Source organism: Macrobrachium rosenbergii, chromosome 33, assembly GCF_040412425.1.
Source record: "Macrobrachium rosenbergii isolate ZJJX-2024 chromosome 33, ASM4041242v1, whole genome shotgun sequence".
NCBI classification, from domain to species: domain Eukaryota; kingdom Metazoa; phylum Arthropoda; class Malacostraca; order Decapoda; family Palaemonidae; genus Macrobrachium; species Macrobrachium rosenbergii.
Window position 1 is genome coordinate 9,167,572 of NC_089773.1, and position 18,310 is coordinate 9,185,881.

The following is an 18,310-nucleotide window of genomic DNA, read 5'->3' on the forward strand; positions in this document are numbered from 1 at the left end:
CAGTAGCTCCCCCCCAGCAGGGTCCCATTAAACAAGTCTCAGGGAAATTTTCAGAATCCTGTACTTTCAAAACTTTGTCACTGAAGTCAGCGTGTTATTATTTAAACAAGGTACTGAACATTTTTACTTTTAAGATTACAGCCATATTTGAAACCAATAAGACTAAAGTATATTGGCCCCAAGGTCTGTTTGAAATACCTAGTATCAACGGCACTTTTAAAGGTTTGAATTACAGTAGTTTATATATGAAGAGATCCCAAATTAGGTTTGAGTCAAACATATTTTCAGGTGTGGTAGATAAAAATTTAATAATATGGTTTAATAATCAAGTGTGTGTGTGTGTGTTTCTATATTTAAGTAACTTTGTTATACAGTATTGAAATATAGTGTATGACAGGATATGCATTTGAAGTAGAACATATACACATACATTTATACACAACTTATACTTAACAGGCACAACAGGGTCATTTGAAAGCCACTTTTATACTTAACAAGCACAACAGGGTCATTTGAAAGCCACTTGTATACTTAACAGGCACAACAGGGTCATTTGAAAGCCAGGAATGTGTAGGCTTACTGTCACACTCACTCTTAATATTTAACAAAAAATATAAGGTCCATATATAGTAGTTTCTGTTTATGTATACATGAATGTCCATGGGTTTATATAAATATTTATATATGTATGTGAATAAAGTTCTAAAAATCAAAACAATATATAAAGACCAGCAAGAGGACACTATCTATTATATTATTTACAAAAGGTCTACAAATCCTTTCATCTTCTCCCTTTGCTCTTTATCTGTTTCATTTTCTTGATCTTCATCTTTTTCTCCTCCTCCTCCCTTTTCATATCTTCGAGATCCTCCTGTAATCCAATTTTAGCAGATATTCGTTCTTCCTTCTGCATCTGGCTGAACGATGCTTCCATGTCGTCGCAGTCATCATCATCGTCACTGGAAAATAATATGTAGTCAAACTAAATTCACTTTCTTAAATCAAAGGGCTAAAGTTCAATGATCACCAACATTTCTGACACCAAAATTGAAGGAAATTAACTACAGTAATCCTTCAATTATCCAGATCGCTATTACCAAGAACTTGACATTATCAGACACACCTGGACATACACTGTATAAAAAAAATTGAAAAATTGCTCTCTGATGGTTGGCAATGCTGCGCAGCCTCGTGAAAATGTCGGTAACACTGCTTTCTCTCATAAACAGACTGAGAAAGGATTTTGGAGGGTGAGTGAGGCCTGGAGAAGTTTACAAGGTGGTGGGGAGGTTGGATGGCTTGGCACTAAGGGAGACGAGCAGCAGTATGGCTGTGCAAAGGAACCCAGTCAGAGAAGGGGTTGTTCTGGAAGGTGGATGGAGCTGGGAAGCAGTTTCCCTCACTGGGAGGTGATGGGGATGCATTTTGGATTAGTGAGGAGGGCTAGGTAGACGTCTTAATTTGTTAGAGCATGTTTTGTCTCGTGTTGATACACTACTGATTTTTAAATTATATTTCATGCTATTCTCATTTATATTTTTACTGTATTTTCTGGGTGTAAAAATAAAAAATGAGAAAGATAAGTGCAATCATTTGCATAAGCTATGTACGTATTCACACATTTGCCGCCGTCAGTGAATTTGCCAAAGCTTGTTTTCTTTCGTGTCATTACACTTACTATTCCACACTCTATTAAAGGATATTTACAGTACAGTACTGTGCTGTAACAAAGCGAAAGGAGGAAAAGAAGATATGGTAGAGAGAGAGAGAGAGAGAGAAAAAACAACTGAGATGAAATGTCAACAGTGATAAAACATACTCTTTGTGTACTGGTATATGTGTAATAATCACACTCAGTCAACTGAACTTGTAATGAAATCCTGTGCAGTAAATCAAGCAAAGCAAAACAGAAAAATGGCAAACACGATACTGCGTGGAGAAACACACATGAACGCACACACTACGTGGAGCCAGTGAAGTCAACATTGATGAAATGCCAAACACACACATACAGAGGCGTACAAGTATAGCTTCCGTGGTATTATGAGGTGAAGTGAAAAAACATTTATTCCAATAGGACAGATAATGATTAACTAGTGTTCTAAAAATTAATTTGCTCTGGACAGTCGTCACTGAGAAAGATGTACACACAGGGTGTTTTACACAAACAGTTGCCATGATAGTCTTTATTTACTGAACGAATTTCATTTTCGGTAGATCATATTGTCCGAGGCTACTGCACTACGCTACGCTTTCAAACAAGAGTACCAAACATATGGCTTATGTAACATTTCATAATCATCTCTCATAATTAACAATCACGTCGCTGTTTAACAGACGTAAACAAATGAATCGGGGAAACAGCTATTTTGCAATTTTTAGGGGTTTTACTTTAACAATGTTAATTTACCTTTTAATACCCGGTTTACATTTACTTACAAAAATGAAAATTCCAGTAATACATTCGTTCCTTTTAGCAACTACAAAATTATTCTCCTAATTCTTTCACTAGGTAGGGTCAATCAGTCGATCCTGAGAACATAAACACTGTGTCAATGCAAATGACAGCTGATCACTTACTGAATGGATTCAGTAAGTAAAATATCAGTTACATTACCATTACCTTTATCCAAAATACAGCTGTAATAGCCTACTTGACTTATGCAAATAGATACTGTGAGTGTAACACCCAGCTTAGGTCAATAGTTCACACATACCCATTTTGCATCTCAAGTATAATAATACAATGTGGAAACAACTGATAAGAAAGTTGCTATAAAAAAATACATTAATGGTCATACAACTTTGGTAGGCTGTGGGTAAACACACACAAAAGCCACCTGGTTACTGAATTGTGTCATTTGTGAGATAGAGAAAATATGAGGAAAAAACGTAGGTAATTGTCTGCATAAAGTTTACAGTTAAAATTGTGAGGGTTGTTGTTTACAAGCACACTTGAGTGTACACAGTTATGTGGTATTGACAAGGTTAGGTGAGGAAAGGTACAGAGTTGCCTTTGAACACCCCTAGATTTTTTTTACAGGCCCTTATCTGGATTTTGCCATTATCAGACGAGCCCTTGGCTCTATTAATCTGGATAATTGAAGGATTACTGTATTTGAAACACTGAACTAACAAACTATTGACAGCGGCTGAACATTTCTGTTAGTTTGGGGACATACTTATCTTAACTAACTTACGTTAGTCAAGTAAGGCTTTAAGTACTCTGCACTTGAAAAATATGCACTGACAAGTTAGTTACTCAAGTAAGGCTTTAAGTACTCTGCACTTGAAAATATTCACTGACAAAGATAATTCAGGACCCTGAAACGGTGTGAATACAGAAAGTTTGATAAAAAAGACTGCCTAACGATTGAGGAACTGGTAGATGATGTGGTGCATGGTAGCAGAAAAATAAACTGAGTTCTCAAAGACTGACATGAATTGTACATGACATGAGAAGAGATGAAGAAAGTGGCAGGATTTATGCAAATAAATATGAAGTAGCACGATTTAGACAAATAGAACCTATGAAATTATGAACAAAAATATAGATGACGATCTAGATCTGTGTTCAGGCAGCAATTGCACATAAGGGAGAATGGAGAATTTCACATCTAACCCCAGAAATGGAAAACTTGTCAGATTTTGAATGAAAAATAAAAATGTGAAACAATACACATTCATCCATCCCATTATCAATTATATTTTATGTGCACACTTGGAAATTTATCACTCAACAACTGAATCACTAACAGCACCACTCCAAATAAAAGTAAATATAAACTTAAAAGGAAATTATATACTACAAATGTGATGCTTCATGGCAAAAGAAAACCACCCAATCCAGAGATCTCTAAATATGACAAATTTTTAAAATAATTTGTATTTTTCCAAAGTACACAAACCATAGCTTTTCATGTATGGAGTTGTCCTGCTGCACATGCATACAGACAACCGCGTACTGACTGAGAAACAGAATAATGCAGGTAAGCCTAGATCAGCTCAACTGAGTGTACGTTTACCTATGAGGGCAGTATACAGCGGGGCGGTAGAGGTGGGTTTCCTCCTAAAAGAAAAGCTTCAGTTCAAACACCTAGGAAAAATACAAATTATATTTAAAATATGTTACTTGTTCCTACAGGGATAAAAACTCTCCACCTCTCATATATGGAGTCTCACAAAGGACCTCACTAGTGTGGACAAAAGCACTTATGACACTCGCACACTAATTTTCTGAGATGAAGATGCCACACCAATAACGAAAGCACTATTTGAATGCACAAAGATAACCAGTACAAGCTGTATCACACCCAAAATCACGATACATCCACACTTTAGCCACGACTTAGTCACAATGGCATGGGTAGGCCAGTGAAGAATGGGCATGATGCCTTGGGCCTTCTTGTGTTATTCTTTTGTTTCCTCAGTCAGTATACAGCCATCCATGTGCATGCACAGCAGGACTCTATACACTACAAGGAAAGCGAAGAGCTTGTATTCCCATAGGAACAAATACATATAATTTTAAACCTGAAGCAAAGATGAATTCCATCACATCATCACAAACATTTTTATGGCAGCTTTTCCATTCCTGGAGTTAGCTGTGAAATGAATTATCTCCATTCTCCTATTATTTATGCTTTCTGCCTGAATTTTCACAGGTCTAAGTCTTCACCTATCCCATTTCCATAATTGCTTGGACCTTCCTGCACGTTTTTGTCCTGCCACTTATCATATGCTCAAACCATCTCATTACTAATGCTGTAATTATTTACAGCAACCTTTACCTCACCCCAAGCTGCACTACTTTATTTTTTAATTCTTCAAATTACATCTCTTCCCACCTTTAACCTAGCTTTAACTTTGCCCTGTTCCAATTTTCATCATTAAAACTGAACTCTTTGACAAACTCTAAAGTCTACAAAATGACTCTGGTCTCAAACTCTTGCATTAATAATCCTAGAGCTGTCCATGCAAGCTCTAACACAGTACAGATACTCACATATATCTACTTTTGTCGTAACCAAACATCTTCTTGATTTCGCTGGAATAATCCAACTCTTCTTCGCCGTCATCAATGAAATCATCCATTTCTGAATCGTATTCCTCCTCGGAGTCACTTTCAATGCGTCCCCTCTTGGGGGGTGGTGGGGCATGTTGCGGTCTTCGGCGATCCAGAGGAGGGAAGTCTCGAGATCTGGGCTTCTGTGGCAAGTCTCTGGGTTTAACTGGCTTCAGATCTTTGGGTGGGAAATCTCTGGGTTTTTGGAACTTTTTGTCTGAAATCTGTTCACTGGGAGGAGGAGGTGGTTTGCTTTTAACAGGAACTGAAGGATTTTTCGGTGGTGGCATGGTTGATTTCTCTGGTTTTTTCACAGGTTGCTGACGGGGAGCGCCTGGCACAGCAAAGTATTTGGCCCGATCGGCAACCTTGGGCTCTGGCTTTGGTTTTTCAAGGGCCTGTTGGAGTTTGCTTGTGTTCTCACTCTTGACTTTCACTTTATCCTCAATCTTCTTCCCTTTGTCCGTCTCTCCGTTTTTCCTAGTTTTATCGTGGGCATCTTCCTTCTTCACTTCTGGGGGTAATTTACCTAGTCTTTTCAGCTTGCGCCGTCTTTCGTCTTCGAGTTCCTCCTTTTCCTTTGCCGTTAAAGGGCGGTCGATCTCCTTTTTCTTGTCCTTTTCCTTTTCTTTTATGATATTGTCTGCCGTCAGCTTCTGAACAGGGGTGCTCTGCTTTTGTTTGGCCATCTGCATGAGCTCGACAAAACTCATTGGTGGGGGAGCTGCTGGCTTTGGCTTTTTCTTCTTTTTCTCTCTCTCTTTCTCTCTATCCTTCTCCTCTTTCCTCTTTTCCTTCTCGCCGTCGTATTTAAAGTTATTGTACTTGTCACTCTTGTAATTGGTAAGATTAATATTTACAGTTTTCTGACTCGACGGGACGCTGCTCTTTTTGTCGCTGGCAGGCTCATCGAAGTCGTCGAAAGCGTCCCCGTCGTTTATGAAGTCGTCGTCTGCAAATTTGCTTTTGCGTTTTCGTCTGCGTGGCTCCATCTCTTCCTCCTCTTCTTTCTTCAGACTGTTTATTACGCGGTTCTGAAAGAGAACCAGACGAATGACAACGTCACCATAGTTTCTGCTTTACCTTGACTTTTTTTCAACAATTTAAAAGTACTGGAGATATTACTTCAGTAATTATAACCCACTTTTTTCAAGAATTTAAAAGTACTTCAGATATTACTTAAGAAATTGTAATCCACTTTTTTCAAGAATTTAAAAGTACTGAAGATATTACTTCAGTAATTATAACCCAGGCCATATAAGAAAATGTATTTAAAAAAATATTGTATAACATACTACGTGAATCATTTCAATACAAGAAATATGAAAAACTAATATGCTTAAAACAAATAAGGTAATTTTGCACAATTTCGCTAAATCATAAAAAAAAACTGATTTTTCCTTAAGATTTTACTTGAAGGAATAGCTGAAAAATTACTAGCTTATATTTCAATGCTTTTTGCCTAATACACATATTGTAAAAATTAACTTCAAAACTGCCCTAAACATATAAATCAGGTATAATGGCAACTTTCTCTTACTTTGATATCGTCAATGCTAGCTTTTTTGCTCGACTTCACAAACTTTAGCTTGTCGTCATCAGGCATTTTTGAATATTGATCTGCTAGTTTGCTAAAAATCTGCTGACTCATTGCTGACTCGTAGCCATAGTCATCTTCATCACACTGTTCTTCTCCTCTTGCTGTTGTAAGGTCCTGTAATGCAAAAGTAAACTCTTCAAATTTTTTCAATAAAATTGTAATTACCAATTATCTATAAATAGAACACAATAAAATACAGGCAGCCCGGTTTACGACGGGGCTTCACTTCTTACGCCACGTAGTAGGCTGAAAATCGTAAGAAAACCTTGCTTTTAACCCTTTGGGTGTCTTGAAAATGCCGTAACCTGTATTTTTTTTTTTTTTTAGTTTTTCATAATTAAAAACTTCAAATTTTGACCATTCTGCCATTTTGGAGCCATATTTCTTCCTTTGGATTGGCGTCATAACCCCGGAATATGTTGTAAACCAGGAAATAATTTTTGATGAATATATTTGAAGAGCATTGTAAGCTCGGAATGTCGTAAGGTGAGCCTGTCGCAACCCAGGGACTGCCTGCATAGGATTTTGGCCAAGCGCTGGGACCTACAAGGTCATTTGGCGCTGAAACAGAAATTGACACTAAAAAGGTTTGAAAGGTGTAACAGGAGGAAAACCTCGCAGTTGCACTATGAATCAATTATTAGGAGAGGAAAATGGAAGAAAACATGAATGGAGGTAGAGTAAAAGGAATGAAAGGTGAAAGGGGTTGCAGCTAGGGGCCGCAAAGACGCTGCCAAGAACCTTAAAAAATGCCTACAGTGCACATCGTGACGGCACGAGTTCCGGTCGGTTCAGCCATAAATCACTTAGGCTGAAAGCACGTTCATGTGCAAAATGGGTGTCGTGTTTAGTACCAGCCCCTTGAGCATGTACGTAATACATACAATAATGACGGCAAATACCATAAACATAACGTCTCTCTTTGTTCTGGCTGTTACAGCCTAAATGACTTACGACTGAAATGACCAGGACCGGACAGCGCCACAGTACTACCCTATGGGGGATGACTGACAACTGTATAATACAGTAGTTACTAATAATAAAAACTGGTCAAATGTTTTCTTTCCGAGACAGAACTCACTGCATTCAATTTTACTGTTTGATCATATTAAATTTTTATCTGTGTAATAAGAAATTTAATATTCCAAACTGAAAACAACATAAATTTCACCGCACAGTTCTTAACATTTGTTGGGTCAGACTTTGCTAAGTGTGACCACAGTGGTTTGTGTTTACTGTACATCTAAGGGTTACTTGTCTCTGAAACAAGTTGTTAATAGCCTGTAGGATACACCTGTACACTGACCTTCATCTATGAAATCACCTATAAGATGCAGAATAAATTTCCTTGACCTTAAAAAAAAGTCTTACAGGCCAGCGAATACAGTACAGTATCAATCAGAACAGTGTATTTGCTTATAACATGCCGTACTACTGAAATTGTTGGAATTGGGTCCATTTGCTTATGATATACCAATAAAACTGTTCGAGTTATTTTTTTCACATTGTTTTTCATTTACTCTTAGGGAAAAATACTTCTTAATAGTGATTCATGAAACTTAATTCACTGTGGATACTGAGAGGTGACTGTAGTAATTAAGGACCTGGGAGCCTATGGAACCTCATCCACTTTCAAGCCTGCAGTTTGGAAATGAAGATCAGGATGAATTTGGTGAGGATCCATCAACAGATTCTCAACAGAAGAATATCACTGCACCCATGGCAATTTGGATTCTGATTTACAAAAAACATAAAAGGTGTTAATTCCATGTAGGAACCTCATCCTTTAATCAACTCGGACATCAAACCTGGTTTAAACATAGTAGCTGCATACAATCTACTCCCCAAGTGGTATGGTAGTTACAATCAACTGATCCATAGACTTCATACATTTAAACATCACACATAAGAAGCTAAGACAAGTCTTTTCTAAAATATATACCAAGGGAATCTGTCTGTCACACAATTATTCTCATCAATTCATGAATAAGTCTGGGTAAATGTTTCTCTTATCAAACTGAATATAGAATTTAGGCCAAAGGCCAAACACTGGGACCAGTAAGATCATTCAGCACTGAAACTGAAACTGACAGTAAAAGTTTGAAAGGTATAACAGGAGGAAAACCTCGCAGTTGCACTATGAATCAGTTGTTAGGAGAGGGTGGAAAGTAAGATGGAAGAAAGAGAATATGAAAGGAGGTGCAATAAAAGAAACAAAAGGGCTTGCAGCTAGGGGCCAAAGGCACGCTGCAAAGAACCTTAAGTAATGTTCTTATCGCTAACATAATGCTGTACATTTTAGCCCATTTTGTAATTCAGTCAACAGTGAGGTGGAGTATCCATGAGGCTACGAAGTTACAGGGACCATCAACATATAAAGAACATATTGCACAGTTTCAAGGGTAAATTTTTCATGCCATGGTTATGCAGAGAAGGTACCACTAACAACATTAACCTATAGCACTCCTTCTATGTTGTCTTACTTGACAATATTAATCCTACTTGTACCTCATATCATAAGGTGATTAAAGCTGATAAAAGACTGATATTCTACAATCAACAAAACCAACTGAATGCTAGTTAAAAGTGAGTTACTTTAGTAAACATACTCAAGTTACTTCTGCACCTCATAACATATTTACTCAAAGAACACATTTACTCAAAATTTACTTACTTTAGCATCTTCTAACACAGCTTTATTTGCTCCTTTTGTTCTGTTGATCATGGCACTGACACGTGCATTGGCTTTCCTGTCTTGAGCACGAAGGGCGAGTAGATTCTGAAAACAAAAAACTACTTGATGAGATACTTTATGACAAAATTTAATTCTAATCATCAAATTCAACAGCATATAGTACAGCATTTAAATACCATCCAAATTTAAAGGAACATTATCCTTGAAATTGACACTTTAGTGGTAAACGGTGTTCATGATCCAATGAGCAGTGACTGAAAAGAATAAGAATGGAATAGAATGTAAAATTCGCGCCAAAACGCTGAAGGGGAAACTGCGAGTAAAAAGGTTTCAAAGGAAGACCTCGCAGTTGCACTGCAAAGCAATATTGTCAGGAGAGGGAGGAAAGTAAGACGAAAGAAGGCAAATTTGAACAGAGGTACAGCAAAAGAAATAAAAGGGGTTGCAGCTGGGGGCCAAAAGGGATGCTGCAGAGAACCTTAGGTAATGCCTGATCATCCACCCTCCAGTCATCAAACATACCAAATTACAGCCCTCTAGCCTCAGTAGTTTTCAAGTTCTGAGGGCGGAAGGACAGCAAAAAAGTCATCGAAATCGTTTTCTTTTACCGAAAATTAAAGAACAAACATATCCTACTTTCTTCATTAGGCAACATTACTATTTGTATATGAGTGTTATAGTGTGATGTGCACCAATGAATGAACTCTTAAGAAGTAAAAGATGCACTTTAAACAGAACTTCAAAATGTTATTGACGTAATACAAAGAATGTTAGCAGGAACATTGAAGGTACGGAAAATGAAATGGGCTGGGACAGACTGCAAACAAAAATGGAGTGCAATCTGAGTTATGCTACAAATAATTTTGTAATTGGAGATTCTCTTTTCTTACAAAATGGCATCCAAATACACTTGGACATCTCCACACGGCAGTCAAAGAAATCAACATGGCTCTTAATCAGGAGTGAAAAAGATGGATGATGTCAGAAGCTACAGAAATGTTGGCAGTCACTGCCAACTTGTTCATATAATAAAGCTGAAATTGAAAGTACCCTATACAAAAATTAACAGAATAATTAGCTTCAATTGAATAAAGCTTCTTGAAGACGAACACCAAGAGGCCTCGTTCTGACTGAATGTCAAAGTAGGTTTGGCAGACAATAAATGAAGAATGTACAGTATATGTGATATGGGAAAACAAAACATCAGCCTTGCACACTGGATGAGACTTGGGATAAAATAAAGGACACACAAAAGCAAAAGGTACAGTGCATATAAAGTATATCAGGGAAAGCAGAATGCGCTAAGTTCTGAAATTTAGCTGTGTTAGGAGAGCCCAGAGAATTATTCCTGAAAAATCCATTAATGAAAAGAAAAAGTGGCAAATACCTATATTGGAAGCTGGAGAACACCAGAATGTACTTATGAATGAATTTACAGTTTTTGAAGTGGAATTAATAATAAAGAAACTAAGGAAACCAAAAATACCAGGCTAAGATGGAATCACTTTGGGGTTGGCTTTATCTGAAAACACATGGCATCTTTTATACCACAGTACCTAGACTGGTCTGCAGAATAAGGAATGAGAAAATAAAGCCTGATGATTGGGAATACAAAGTCACAGTAAAGGTACCCAAAACTGGTGACCTGACAATGTGGTATCTACAAAACTGGTGACCTGACAATGTGGTATCTATTGAGAATTGCACTTGTGTTGTTTGTAATAAAAATATTCTGAATGTTTATTCTCAAAAAATTGGAGAAAGAAATTGATAACACACTTAGAGGACAAGGAGCTGATTTTAGAAAAGTCATGAGTGTACAGATCAAATACTTGTGTTACGACATATTGCGCAAGTGACTAGAATTCAAAAATCCCCTTCTGATGACTTTTACTGATTCAAGATGGCATTTGACAAGTCTCCTTAGACCATATCATGGGGGATCTTGCATCAATATGGCATTCCCATTAAATATGTAAGGATAATTGAAATTATCCATGGATGAAATACTGTAGATACAAACTTAATGGGGTTTTGTCAAATGAATTTGCAGTAATTAGTGAGGAGCTACAGGCTCCATACTGAATGGGGAGGGAGGGTGAGATGTGTGGTATTTGCCAAGTTGAGAACAGTCTATTACAGTAGGATTACAAAAATATTTTTAGTACATATTTATGGTCACCCACTAACTACAAACTGAAGAGACACTGCAAGACAACAGATTGCTCTTAAAAATTTGTCGTATCACATCATTTTGATATGGCTTTGTGTAAAATCTATTAACTTAAGAGGCAGTTTCATAAAGACAAAGAGAAAAAGATAATTTGTAACGTGCCTTAAGCTATGCAAAATACACAGTAAAAAAAATGAACCATTACTTTACACATGGTGATCATTAAACGAAAAGCATCAAACATACATCAACCAAACACAAAATGAACTTACTGCTCTTTTTTTCCTAAACTCTTCCTGAGCCTTGGCCTTGTCTTCATCTTTTTGTCTAGCAGGGCTTTAATGGCATTGAGGTTAGGAGCCGACTTCTGCACCTTCTTTGCGCCTGACACTTTTGTGGAAAACTTTGGGACTGAGGCCTGTAATGGAAGAAAAACAAGATTCTCACATAGCCCTGCACGCACAAACACTCCCTTTCTTACATCTTGGCTACATTACTAAACAGTTAACGTACTTTACAACGTGATGGATGCAAATTTGGAAGTGGACATAAAAGCTTCTTTATAAGTGCACTCTGCAGATGGTCCTTTTTATCCAAGAGTATCAAGTTCCCAGCCCCTCCTTATGATAGGTCATTTTCAGGCATTTATGCCACGGGTAAGCTAACCTATGAACTACTAAAAGTTACACCTGGCTATCATTTCATATACTTCTAAAAATTACCCAATTAGCATAAAATACTAATCCCAGAAACTCTTAAATATCAGCTTTCAACTAAGCAGTTAGGGCATTTCTCCACTTCACTGGTTATTAGTCCCCAACTAACAATACTAGCCGAAGTTGGGATAATAGTTCACCCTCAATTTATTTTATCAGTTTTATAAACAAGCGACAAGGAGTTCAACCTAATACTGGCCTCATTATAACAGGGTTAAGTGACAATATTTCCCTGGCCATTCAAAATCAATAGCAAATTAATCATATAAGAACTGCAAACAAACTAGTGCATGTATTTGCAATTCATATACTGTATATATATTAGTACACCTTTATTAAAACAATATCTTTCAAAAAAATTAAATGACTTAATGAAATATAAAAGAAATTGGACAGAAAGAGGAGAAATTACCCCCCAAGCTCCTCTGCTAACTTTGGTATAATTGGCAATAAATAACCATATTTTTCATGCACACAAAAATCACAAATTCTTAACTTGAAACCGAAGGTCCTTTACAAGGACTACCTTTGGCTAAAGCTGATCTAGTCACTGAACCTTGGTGTCATGGTTTGATTTTTGGAAATTTGGGCTATCAAATCCCTCCTTCCCAGATGCCTGAGCCTGATTGCAATACAATGTAGCTCTTCAGAGACCGGGAATGTCTTCTCACAACAGACAGGCTGTGATACCTACTATATCAGATGCTCCATCACAAGGAAGAGAGGTCACCCCACCAGTCGAATCATCTCAATGACCACCTCTGCTCTGATGAATCTCTCCATCTCGGTGACTGGCTCCGTCTTGCCAAGTTTCTTCTCCTACTGCCGGACCTCCCAGCCTCTCCTCCAAAAGGAAGAAGATTCCATCTGACAGTGTCTCACTCTGCCATCTACGAAAGCTTAGATATTGCCGAGACCAAGCTCTCCTGCTCGTCTCCACTCTGAGTGACTGAATATCTCTCTCTCTCTCTCTCTCTCTCTCTCTCTCTCTCTCTCTCTCTCTCTCTCTCTCTCTCTCTCTCTCTCTCTCTCTCTCAACTTGAAATGAGGAGAGGAGGGAAGGACAGTGGGTAAGGAACCTCAACCCCTCTTTACCCTAGGTCTCTACCCGACCTAACCCCAGCACATTAATGCCAACAGTGAGGGGTTGTCCGTGGGAAACTCACGTGGGCCGCCATACTGTATTGGTTTCTAGAACCATCTCAGAGGATGGCAGGCACCTCCATCATTGTCGCCACCATGCCCCTTCCTTAGTGGGGGCAGGAGACAGTTTCTTCGACATCACTGACACTACCGAAGGAGGGCAAAACTGAAGCAGAGGGGAAGTGAATATAAAATTTAGGCCAAAGGCCAAGCACTGGGACCTGTGAGGTCATTCAGCACTGGAAAGGAAATTGAGAGCAGTTAGGTCTGAAAGGTGTAATAGGAGGAAAACCTCGCATTTGCACTATGAAATAAGCGTTATAAGAAGGTGGATAGCAAGATGGAAGAAAGATAATATGAATGAAAGGGGTTGCAGCTAGGGGACGAAGAGATGCTGCAGAGAGCCTTTAGTAATGCCTACAGTGCACCTCGTGAAGTGCACTGACAGCACTACCCCCCTACGGGGAAGCAGAGGGGAGAAGGGCTCAATGTACGAAATGGATGAAAGGTTGCAAAATCTGAGTGAGGGAAGTACTGACTTCAGTAGATTCAGAATGTGTAAACAATTAGAGGACATACAAAGCTGAACAAGTAATTTTGGATGAATGTCGGGTCAAAACTTAAGTGTTAGATAAAATGGAACTGACTAAAAGTCTGTTTTGGAATGAGAGGAATTTGACAGAATGAGAGTGTGCGTGGGTCTGTCAATTTGTTGAACACCTGAACAAAAACTTGAATGGTTACTGTGGAAGGCTATTTGACACAAGAGTAAAAATCAGACAGGATTGCGGAACATTAATATGAGACAAATTTAGCCAGAAGGAATGTGATAGTTTTTATATGCAAACCATAATGATGAGATAAAGGTGCATGATCACACAGAAATGATTCCAGCTAGTGGTGATTAAATGTTTGCCTCCAGTATTGACATTACATCTTCTGAATGACCCATGTGTAACCAATAAGATGCAGCGTATGCATTTTTAGGTTATTTTCCCCAAGGAATGTGTGAAAGTACTTTCTCCTCTGCCACTCCTAGCAATGTACATCTCACACAGTTGTGTTAAGATGCATTTTCATCAACAAAAAACATTATGCCTCCTCTGATTGGATACAGTCTTGAATTTGACAAGCCAGTACATATTCTAACTAGTGAATACACCCTATTGGTCTTAATGTTAAGAGAAGTGTCCTGACACATAAAGAAAAGTGAATACAGATTACAGTGCAATTAACATTTCCTATGTGTGATTTTTTTTATTATTAAACAGAGCAAATTCTAATTGAAAGTGGCATTTTTTCTTTTATTGAGGGTAGCATTTTTATATGCAACAGCATTTGATTCATCATTTGCCAGACTTTGGGGTTGAATTGTTGTTATTACAGTTTAGTATAACTCAGTTTTTAAGTGCGTATGCATGAATGTTGGTAATGTATACATGCACAGTATACAGTATATACATACTGTATGCTTGAAAATAAAGTTAAAGTGTGAAGTGTTTATCCTGCCTCAAAATACAACAACAATCTAGGCAAGCAGATGCACACACTACCAGTCATGTACTGGACTATGGATGTTCCAGGACAGTTTCACTCTATGAACACTGGAGTGCCCAGACTTGCAACAACCTAAGGATTGATCCCATGCACATACTAGGATGTACAGAACCAGCCTTGAGGCACCTATACAGTCTGAGAAAGCACGGGATCTTAATTTTGCACTTGCGGAGAGGTACAAACATGGGAAGTTGGGGTTGATCCTCCTCCTCTCCTGGTGAATTGAGCAACAACTTTTTTAACTTCTCCCACAAACAGTGGCAGTGATCATCGTCGCTCTTAGCAAAACTGACACCTTTGCAACTTCCTAGCACCTTGCAGAAGACTGCCTTCTCAGCCTTTTTCTTCACTTCCAGCAGTCTGGAGACCAGGAAGAATTACAAGGAAGAGGGGGTGGTCAAGTCTCTCCCAGGCCACCCACAAGCAGAACCACGGCAGGCATCCCCGAGGAGACTGGGGTTGCCAAAGCAAGAACATCGACTGGAGATGTTGCTACTGGGAGAAGGAAGAATCTACCGAGACCAAGGCAGGCATCAAGTTACTCCAAGAAGGTAACAAGGAATGGGTTCCCATTAACCTGCAAGGTCACAGAACATGAAAGGACGAAAGGTTGGTGTATGCAGCAGGAACAGCCATTACACCTTCCTACGTCCCATCCCACTATCCGATCTCAGTTCGCCCTCCTCTGACATTAAGCAAAAGGAAGAACAGACAGGTACCATCCAGCAATAGAAGCAAAGATAAACAAAAGGAACTGTAGGAGGAGGCTAGTAGGGGAGAATGGAGGTAGCATACGTCATCACTGGAAGGTGCTGACGGTGCTTTCTTCCTCTCGGACGATTATGTCCCCCAAAAGCGTGTCGACGAAGAAAGGCATTTTACGCAGCTCAAAGACGACATACACTCCTAACCTTTGCAAAAATGTAAAGAGCTCATGCAGATTAAGGAATCAGGACTACTGTCGTCAGGTAGTATAACCCAGAGGGGAATATTACCCAACCAGACTAACCTTTACCTAACCTAACCTAACTTTGGCGGCCGTATCCTAACTTGGCTGAGGGAAGGGGGTTTGGCCCTCCTGGACCCTCGAAAGTAAGCCGTGATCCCTTGCTCTTGTTAACTACCTTGTTGACAATTTCAACAACTGGACCACCTTTCACCAGAGGCGCAAGGCTATCCATAAAAAGGTTCGTATTCTTGTACACAACTCAAGATCTGGGTTAGCCTGGTGGAAAATTGGTCAAAAACAACCCAAGAATGAGTAGGCTAACCAGCAAATATATTTTGGGGGTAATTCTAAGCCAGCTGTCCGCGGTGAGCTAGACTGTGGCAATTGGCGTTTTTCTGTTATTTTACTTCCTTTACAAGAATTTAAAGTAATATTTTGTCGGGCGGTTGTAACTAAACTGTGATTGACCTTTGAAGACTGCACGACCTGAATTACCTAACACAGGGTAGGTCTAAGCCGGCATTCCGCACCAAGCCCGCCCCCCAACCTCCATAGCTAATACGGCAAAATTGTAACCAGTAAACATCTCTAGGGTACGTCATGTTAGTATTTTTAGGGGTGTTTACTGGTTACAATTTTGCCGTATTAGCTATGGAGGGGTGGGGGGGCTTGCCGCGGAATGCTGGCTTAGAACTACCCTGCGTTAGGTAATTCAAGTTGCGTGGTCTTCAAAGGTCAATTAGAGTTTAGTTACAGACGGCCGACAAAATATTACTTACCATATATACAATTAGGGCAGATCATCCAAGGGCCATTGGGCTAGCATAGGCTACGGTGATTTTCCAACAATTGCCGTAGCTGCATCAGATACTACAACCTTAACTTAGCCTCATTTACTGCCACAGGACCTACTGCAGTTCGCTGACCTGCAATGACCCCGACCTGACCTGTCATATGGTACCAAATCACCCCCAAAATAACGACCGATTTATTACGTCAATCAGGCTAACCTACTCTGAGGTGGCATCGCTAATAACCCTATACCCGAAGGGTATAGATTCATAAAAAGCTGAGCATTTCGGTGACCCGACCCGACCTGACCTGACCTGTCGTGAGGCATGAAACCCTCCCGAAATAACGAGCGACAGACCACGCCAATGAGGGTGTCCTACTCTGTGGTGGGACGACTTACAATAAAAATCCATTCCCGAAGGGCGTACCTCGTGCTTATTTTTCTTGTCGTTATCCTTGGCCAGTTCCAAAAGATAGCTGAAATCCATTTTAGCTCGGCGCCAGCGGCGTGCAAAGGCCCATCCAAAATAACCCAGGTAAACCAGTAATGAGAGGAGCAGCCTTCCCGGATGCAGCTTTCTTTCTCCGTCATCAGTTATTACTGGGGTCTGGCGAGTAGTGACGAAGTCCACCGTCCATTGGCCGACGGGCTCCGCCGCCATCGTGCGATCCCCCGAGAAAACTCTCGTACATTTGGGTATCAAATAATATATTCTATGTCATATTTAGGTCGTTTTTCGCGTTATTATCATTATTTTTATTATATTTTTATTAAGAATATGGGCCATGTTCACATGCCACAAGCCCACGTGAGCCATTAACTTGAAATTCAAGCTTCCGAAGAATGTGGTGTTCGTTTGAAAAGTAACAGAAGATAGAGGAGCAGTCTAGATTATTATTATTAATATATATAAAATATATATATTATTGGAAGATGAACCCTATTCATATGAATCAAGCCCACCACAGGAGCCATTAATATGAAATTCAAGAAGCTTCCAATGAATATGGTGTTCATTTGAGGATAGAAGGATCACGGTCTAGATTATTATTATTATTATTATTACTATTTTATTATTATTATTATTACTACTACTACAGAAAATTTTCAGACAGTTATAATGACAGTTCAACAGTCTTGATATATATATATATATATATATATATATATATATATATATATATATATATATATATATATATATATATATATATATATATATATATATATATATATATATATATATATATATATATATGATTGTCTAATCTCTAATGTAAAATGCCTTTTTGGGAAAACCAAAATCCTAATTGGATCTTTCCTAGATAGTGACCACCAATGGCTTTCAAGGGTCGTTATCTAGGACTAATATTTCTTGAGGTCATTATCTTTATGATATTTACAGTCTTTTGTTTATGTTTATATATATATATATATATATATATATATATATATATATATATATATATATATGTGTGTGTGTGTGTGTGTGTGTGTGTGTGTGTGTGTGTGTATGTAATATACTTTTCAAAGAATGTTCACCAGTGGCTTGTTGAACCCCCTATATTCACACAGCACCTTTTCACAATCTCTTCTGCTACTTCTATCCAGCCCTTATT

The 18,310-nt window shown here is 38.6% G+C and overlaps 1 protein-coding gene across 1 annotated transcript; it reads right to left on the reverse strand.

Moving 5' to 3' along the window:
• Positions 1-281: 281 nt before the first annotated feature.
• On the reverse strand, positions 282-17,322 carry LOC136855901 (protein SPT2 homolog). Its single transcript, XM_067133341.1, is given in 7 exon segments — positions 282-959; positions 5,006-6,099; positions 6,606-6,779; positions 9,340-9,444; positions 11,806-11,852; positions 11,855-11,951; positions 17,119-17,322. Coding segments are annotated over 7 exon segments (1,755 nt in total). The 5' UTR covers positions 17,179-17,322; the 3' UTR covers positions 282-781.
• Positions 17,323-18,310: the final 988 nt, after the last annotated feature.